This window comes from Molossus molossus, unplaced genomic scaffold, assembly GCF_014108415.1.
Source record: "Molossus molossus isolate mMolMol1 unplaced genomic scaffold, mMolMol1.p scaffold_m16_p_3, whole genome shotgun sequence".
Classification (NCBI taxonomy): Eukaryota; Metazoa; Chordata; class Mammalia; order Chiroptera; family Molossidae; genus Molossus; species Molossus molossus.
In genome coordinates, this window is record NW_023425366.1 from 92,620,343 (window position 1) to 92,628,573 (window position 8,231).

General features: G+C 41.8%; 1 protein-coding gene across 2 annotated transcripts in view; it reads left to right on the forward strand.

The window, feature by feature from the left end:
- Window positions 1-5,128, forward strand: part of GRAMD2B (GRAM domain containing 2B) — a 55,158-nt gene extending 50,030 nt beyond the window's left edge. The window contains exons 13-15 of one of the 2 annotated variants that reach the window (XM_036280665.1): window positions 41-134; window positions 726-816; window positions 3,953-5,128. In XM_036280665.1, coding sequence (XP_036136558.1) covers window positions 41-134; window positions 726-785 — 154 coding nt within the window. In that variant the 3' untranslated portion in view covers window positions 786-816; window positions 3,953-5,128. The remainder of the gene's footprint in view (window positions 1-40; window positions 135-725; window positions 817-3,952) is intronic. The other variant, XM_036280666.1, reaches the window with a different exon arrangement.
- Window positions 5,129-8,231: the final 3,103 nt, after the last annotated feature.

Here is an 8,231-nt window from a genome sequence, read left to right on the forward strand (position 1 = left end):
CCATTCCTGCCCACAGTAATTCTTCTCTTTGTTCTTGCAGGCAAGCAGCGCCACCCGGCCTAGGGTCACAAGTACAATTAAACGTGGAGGTCCTCTGCCGGGAGCTTACAGCTAACATAATGAAACTAGAAAAGGTGACCAATTTTCCTGTGTCGGGGGCAGTCGTGGTAGTGCCTGTCGATTGCCACAGATCAGTGGTTACACATTAAAACACTTACAGGGTGCAGCAGGCAGCCTAAATGACCAAACCCAGCCAAGGGGTTCCAAGGTAAAGGTGAAAGACTTATTTTTTATTTCCACCAAGAAATAAGTTTCGATCTCATTTTGCTTGTTGGTCTGTCTTCTGGTTTTCCTCCTTGGTTAGAAATATTTCCTGTGTCACTGAGCCCAGTGGCAAGAGACCTGTGACACCGGGCTCAGGGGAGGGACACATTAAGGCGTGTCCCAACCTGGGAGTGCAGCCCCACCTCCACCCAAGCCGATTGTCGCTATCCACAAAATAATGCATTCATCCCCGCTTGTAACCCTGGGGGGCGGATATCGTTCTTATCTGACAGAGGAAGAATCTGAGCTTCTATAAACTTGTCAAGGAGACACATCTAGAAAGTTGACAGACCTAGAATTTGAAGCAGGTCTGTGTGACTTCAAAGTTGTGCTTGGATGCCCCCCAGAATCCAACCTTTGTCTTTGCTGATAAGGCCACTGATGTACCTGTACTTCTACAGGTATCTCCTTATAAGGCAACTTTAGGGCAGACCTGTCCTCAGCGCTTGTGGCATTCTTAGAACTCAGTAGGAGAGTGAACAGGAGAAAAAGGTAGGCACCCCAGAAATACCCCAAAGTGAAACCTAATTAACATTACTTACTCCTTTCAACATGTTTATCCCTTCCCATCTAAAACTTTGTGTTTACTCTAGTCCTTAAGGAGAGGGTTAGAGTTAAGTGTCCAGTTCAAACCCACAAGTGCCCAGTAGCTTTCCATAATCACGCAGTTACGCTTAGTGGGGAAGAAACATGAAATACAAATGAGTCATACCCTGTTTGTATTGCTGTACTAACTGCTATCTAGTATTTCACCTCTGAAGGATTGAGAGCAAACGTGTTTTCAAACTTCTGTTCTTAAACCAAGGCATGCCAGATAATTCCTGTCGAATCATTTCATCTATGGGCGGACTTGAAACTTTTTTCTCTTTTAAATCAACATCAACCTAGAGAAGGTATAGGGTAGCAACCAGAATTGTTTGCCTTTCTAGAGCATAGTTGCTGAGAAGTAAAGATAATTTTTTTCATAATGAAATGTTTACCAATGTTTGGCTTCCAGGCTGACCAAGTGAATGGGCTAATTTTAATTTTCTATTTTGCTCACTCTGGCATACACCAGTATTCTTTGGACCAGAAGCACACAGAATCCTGGTGCCCTCTCCTACATTTCTTCCCATTTTCCTGCCAGGTCTGGCTGGGGCCCCACATTGAGGGACAGAGAAACAAGAGCTCAGATAGAGCCCAGCTACTCAGCTAAGAGGCCTGTGGTACCAACAGAAACCTTTGTCCCAAAGCAGAAGCAGTCAAATTGGGTATAGAGTCAGAATGCATAGGTTGACGTTCCAAAAAGTTCTAAATTGCACACCAGGCTCAAAGGAATTGAAGCAGAAGTTACCAGGCCACACCCACATTCTTTTTTTTTTTTTTTAAATTTTTTTTCCTTATTGATTTTCGAGAGAGAGGAAGGGAGGGGAGAGAGAGAAACATCGATGAGAGAGAACATCAACTGGCCGCCTCCTGCATGTCCCTCAGTTTGGGATTTAGCCCACAACCTGGGCACGTGCCCTGACTGGGAATCGAAATGGCAACCTCTTGGTGCATGGGTCGATGCTCAACCACTGAGCCACACCGGCTGGGCACACCCCCCCGTTCTTTCTATCGGTCTGCCTAGTGCAGCGCAGCCCGGCGGGAACCTGCAGCTAAGTGTGCAGCAGGTGGAGACACAGGAGCCATGTGTCCCTCATCTCACTCCGCAGCAGCCAACCCTTTCTCCTGTCCTCCAGGGGCTGCTCGTGCCCACCCTCCTGGTCTGCCCTGCTGGCCACTTCCTGATTTCTGTTCATGGCAGCCTGTCCCCTTCAGTCATTCTCATTGGAAATCTAAGAATAACTTTTGACTCCCCCTCCTCTCTTTCACTTGCCACTAGTTGACTAGTTAGTTGAGAAGTCCTATGCAGTCTGTCTGCCAGTGTCTCCTCAGAGTCTCTTCCCGGGGCCACCGTCTTTGTCCATTCTGGTCCCTGCTACCAGTCTAGCAGTGGGTGTCCAGACCTCTTTATGGCTTTTATTTGCATTTTCCTGATGACTATCACAGTTGAACATCTTTTTTTAATATTTTTCTTTTATTAATTTTTAGAGAGAGAATAAGGGAGAGGAAGAGAGAGATAGAAACATCAATGAGAGAGAACATCGAATGACCACCTCCTGCATGCCCCCCACTGGGGATTGGGCCCACAACCTGGGCATGTGCCCTGACCGGGAATCAAACCAGCGACCTCTTGGTGCATGGGTCGACGCTCAACCACTGAGCCACACCAGCCGGACTGAACATCTTTTTATATATTTATTGGCCATTTGCATTTTCTTCTATAAATTCCCTTTTATCTCCTCTGTTTTGCTTTTGTTATTTTTTTCACTTTGTAGGTATGTTTATCTATTTCGGACATCAGTCCTTGGTTTCATTTCTTTTTCTGTCTTCCCACTCCTGCTTTTACCTCTGTTCCTGTGGAGAGGTAGGGAAGACAGGAAGTAGGAGTGTGGAGGATGAAGGCAGTGCCTTTTATGGGTAAGGAAGTGAGGACTTATTTTCTTAGTACTGGCATTTATGGTGGAGCTGTACAGAAGAGAGCACATCAATTTTGGAGTCAGACCTCTGTTCTTAGTCCTACTCTGCCATTTACTGTCTGTGTGAGTGGTTTTGTTCCAGAGCCTCTCAGGCCCTTAGTTCACGGGGAAGGCCTGCCTCTGTGTGGTAGTGGTGGTGTGTGGTTAAGTTGAGCATGCGTGGAGTGCCTGGCACAGACGTGTTCGATTCTCCCTCTTCACTTGCCCTGTGTGTGCCTGTAGGACATCACAGGTTCTTCTTCCAAAAGAATATTCGCTTCTGTTCCTCAGGGTTCCTTACTCCCATCAGAATACTGGTTGTTGAAAATTCCTTGCTCTGAATTCCTTAAAGCTCATTTACTCAACAAACATTTATTAAGGTCTTTTTTTTTTTTTATCCTCACCTGAGGATATTTTTCCACTTATCTTCAGATAGAGTTGGGGAGCAGGGAGAGAGAGAGAGACATTGATGTGAGAGAGACACATTGGCTGGTCATCTCCCACACGACCCCAACCAGGGCCAGGGACCAAACTGCAACCAAGGAATGTGCCCTTGACTGCAATTGAACCAGTGACTCTTTAGTCTGCTGAGCCGACACTCTAACCACTGAGCCAAACTGGCCAGGGCTTACTAAGATCATTTTTAATGCCCAGCACTGTACTGTAGTCTTGAGATCCAGTGCTGTGGCATGGTCCCCGTCCCTGTGAAATTCAGTCTTCTGGGAAATGTTGTGTGATATCTAATAGGAGTGTTAAACATTGTCAAGTAGTGTTTGTCTGATTCAGACTTGTCCAGTGGGCTTTGTAAACACCAGCTCCCCATTGTGTCCGAACACTGTGGGTCACACCTCGTATCACCAGGGCTGCTGTTCTTTTTCTTCCATCTGATCTCTCTTGGTCTCTGTGACATTTCCATCTTTGTGACACTTTCTTTCCCAGCCCTCTCTTCTTTCCTTTTAAAGTGGATGGTCAAACTGAGTTCTAGTCCATCCCAAATGTAAACCATGTGTAGTATAGGCCATTGCAAATATGCCCTTAATGTACTACATTCTATGTAATAACAGGAGCTCCTCTGTTATTATTTCAAGATACAGAACAACTTACAAAAGTTGCTTGAGAATGGTGACTGACCAACCGGATCGCTCGGGCCAACATGATACCTCGTGCTTCCCTTTGAAGAAGGTGCTCCTGGAGGCGCCCCGTGGAGCGCTCCCTGCTGGCCAGAGGAGCGAGCAGAGAGGCACCCAGCCCTGTTTGCACTTGGAGGTCTCCGGCTCAGGACAAGGGGGAGGGGGAATAATTTTGGTTCCTGTGCAATACAAGTTGACCTTGACTCTCTGAGGAAGTTTTCAGTGCTGCTGCCTGAAGGAAACAGACCCGTCTTGGGAGGTCTTGGAAGGACCTGGTGGGCACTTTGAAATGACTGTGGTCCAGTGGCCACCATGATTGTGTCAGCAAACACACTCCACAACGCGCCTTTTCAGCCCTTCCCGCCCTCCTTTACACCCCGCCTTCACACCAAGGGATATATCATGTGCCAACAACCTGACGTGGTCCTTTAAAGAATTAGCCGTAACTCTCCAAAAGGCAATAAAGAGCTCTAACGGACAGACTTGCTTCAAAGAAATAACACCAGCATTGTGTCCTTTTTGTTTCTTCCTTCTCCTGTTACATTCTGGTTTAAATCATCTGTGCATCTTAACTTCCCGACTGAATATTGGCAAGAATATTGAGCAAGGCAGATAAACCATTTATGTTTTGTTCCTCTAACTAATACTTAATTGGACTGATTCTCACCCACCCCAAGTCAAGAATCCGTGAGGCATGGGACTGAAGTACTAAATAAGCTTACTCTGAAACCAAAACTAATCTTTACACCAAAAAGGGTAATGTGATTTGATACAGGATAAAAAGCACCAAATTTTTAAGATTCTAGGTGGACTATGTTACTTTTGAAAAAGGACATCATATTGACTGTTGAAACCCATTTCCGCATGACGATAGCATGCTTTTTTCCTTTTGCTGACTAAAATAAAGAAATAACTGGTGGTTTGCTAACTTCCTTTTACCATATGGTTACCTGGTTTTAATAATTATTTAGGTACCGAAAGATCTGTAATATAAAGGATACTCTGTTTCTGTCTGTAATGCATATTATAATCATTTCTATGAAATGTATTTTATTTAATCAGGTAAGCTAATAAGTGAATTGGTTACATCATTTGTTTCTGTTAGCCTACTGGACAAGAATTGTGCCTGGTGCACCCTGGCTTTTAATAAATACTCATTGGTTAAAACACCTTGCTAACACTGTGCATTATCAATTTCTAAATTCTTTTAACTAAGATAGTATGCTTTTTAACTGCTTCCTACTTCCTCTGCTACTTCCAACTCACTCATACTTCTTTACTCCTGAGGATTCATTTCAGAACTCAAAAAAATAAATTCTTGGGTTACAATAATGTGAGGAAAAGAAAATGAACTTTGAAGTCAGAAAACCAACGCTTGATTCCTGGGTTTACATTTTGAGTTGTGTGACCTGAAGCAAGATATTTGGCCAGTTCCCCCATTTTATTGATTAGGCTGGAAGGACCGAGGAAAAGTGTCACTGAGGAGTAAACGTGATAATGTCTCTAAAGTATATTGCTGTGTCAGGCACATAGTGTACTCTCATTACAGGTACCATATTCATTATTTTTTAAAATGTTTTCATGTCTGGCAGTCCAGTTTTAGAAAAGTTTTATGTCAACGATTTATAGTCAGAACCCGTTAGAGATTTAAAAGTGGGTCAGCCACTTCAGGAGAGGAATTTTATAACTGTATGAAGAGCCATTAAAAGGTTCAAATTTTAGTAAATCTGCTATGTAGTAATTTATCCTAAAGCAAGAAGCAGAGATCTAGTCAAAGATTTGTACACAAGAAAATTATTTGAAACTTTTTGACAGCAAAATATTAGAGACTATAAATATTCAACAGCAGAACAGTTAAATGATGTGGTAGTTATTTAGAAAAGTACTGTCAAAGAATGGCATGGAAAACAGCATTAAATTAGGCACAAAACTACATTAAATTAGGCACAAAACTACATGGTTTGATCCTAATTGTATAAAAAACTGCTACATGTGTTTGTGTACCCATACGTGTGTGTGTGTATATATAAATATACATATATATATATATATATGGAAGCACACACATTGACCTTTTCTATATTCTCTAAATTTTACATAATGAATAGTTACTACTTTTTTCTTAATCAGATAGGTTGATTTAAAATAGTAAGTGGTTCTCAGGGAATCAGCGTCTACAGCTGTGCACCTCCCCCTCCCAACACTGGCTAGTTCTGCACCGGCAGCCATGTGTACAGTGTTTTTTTCCCACAATCACTATGGTTGACTCTTGCAAAGAGAAAAAAAGTGCCTCATCATTTCTAGATTTTGTTTTATTTATTTATTTATTTTCTTTGGGGATGTTGCTGCTTGTCTTATTTTACCTTATTTTTGTATTGAATTTATTTGGGTAACATTGGTTAATAAGATTATATAGGCTTCATGTAGACAGTTCTACAATACATCATCTATATATTGTATTGTGTGTTTACTGCTTGTTTTATTTTTTATAACTAGCTCCTGAGTCAAAATCTGGCACAAGAGGCCCTGGCCGGGTGGCTCAGTTGAGTGTCGTCCCATACACCAAAAGGTTTTGGATTCAATTCCTAGTCAGGGCATATACTTAGGTTTCAGGTTAAATCCCCGGTTGGGTTGTACACAGGAGGCAACCAATCGATGTTTCTCTCTCACACTGATGTCTCTCTCTCTAAAAATAAATAAAAACATATCCTCCAGTGAGGATTAAAAAAAAAAAAAAAAAATCTGGTGCAAGTTCAGGGACGGGGCACCTTTTTTCTGCCAAGGGCCATTTGGATATTTATAACATTATTCACAGGCCATACAAAATTATCAGTTTAAAAATTAGCCTGCTATATTTGGTCAGGCTAATTTGGTGAGGCGTGTGGTGTTAGCTGATATTGACTTTGCAGGCCTTGTACAGCCCGCAGGCTAGATGTTCCCCACCCCTGAAGAGGGTGACACCCAGGTCATATGTGTCTGCATATTAACTACAAAGAAGCATGGGGAAGCAAGCCTTTACCACCTAGCTATCAAAGTAGGGAATTCTAACATAGGAAGGGGTTTCAGATGCCGAGCGGCCAAAATAATAGCAAATGTCCACCACATACCTTTCCCTTTAAAACTTGAGTATTACCTTTATAAAATCAGAAAAGAATAAACCTTAAAAAGAGGTTATTGGTCATAATGCTATTCCAGTACATTCTGATATTTTAATCTATGACTACATACTACTTTGGTGAATAGAAATTATTAGCCTCACATAAATGGGAAAAGCTATTATTATTGACTTCTCAAGCTATGCCAACATTTAAGGTACCTTCCTACATATACTTCACAACACTCCAAGGAATTTCCCAGGTATGCATTTATGCAATTCTTTGAAACCATTCCAGACACTTTTTTTTTTTTTTTATCCTCACCCAAGGACATTTTTTGCATTTATCTTTGGAGAGAGGGGGGAAGAGAGAGAAAGAGACATCGATGTGAGAGAAACACATCGGCTGGTTGCCAACCACACAACCCCAACCAGGGCCCGGGACAAACTGCAACCAAGGTACGTGCCCTTAGCAGCAACCGAACCCAGAACTCTGGTCCGCGGGCTGATGCTCTAACCACTGAGCAAAACCGGCCAGGGCTCCAGACACTTTTAAAGATGCATTTCCTTGCCTTCCACAACTCATTCTAATTCATAAATTCATGAAGTCAGACCAAAAAACTTCCAGCTTAAATATGAATTGTCTCATATGCTGTTTTGATTTATGTATCCTAATAGTGAAATTCAGGAGATGCTTTCCTTGTTTATCTGTTTGTGTCTGGTGATCAAAATGTCATATTGCAAATAGCCCAGGTGATTTTGCTCAAACATTTTTTGAAAAGTCAAAATTCTATACATCAGTAATAGTTATGCTGTCACTTGGGATCCATAACCTGATCTGCTCAGGAATATAATATTCTTTTTATGTGCTTCTTTTAAGCCTATCCCTGCTGCTAATGATTATATTACCAGTTCTTGACTATAATAAAAAATCCAACATTAAATAAAGCATCTTTGATCATTAAATTACCAGCACTTAGGTGTTTTTTCCTAATGTGAAGCCTTACCCAAAGCAATTTATAGATTCAATAAAACCACAATCAAAATTTCAATGCCATTTTTCACAGAAATAGAGAACAATCCTAAAATTTCATTGGAAAAACAAAAGACCCCAAATAGCCAAACAAATCAACCTTGAGGCAG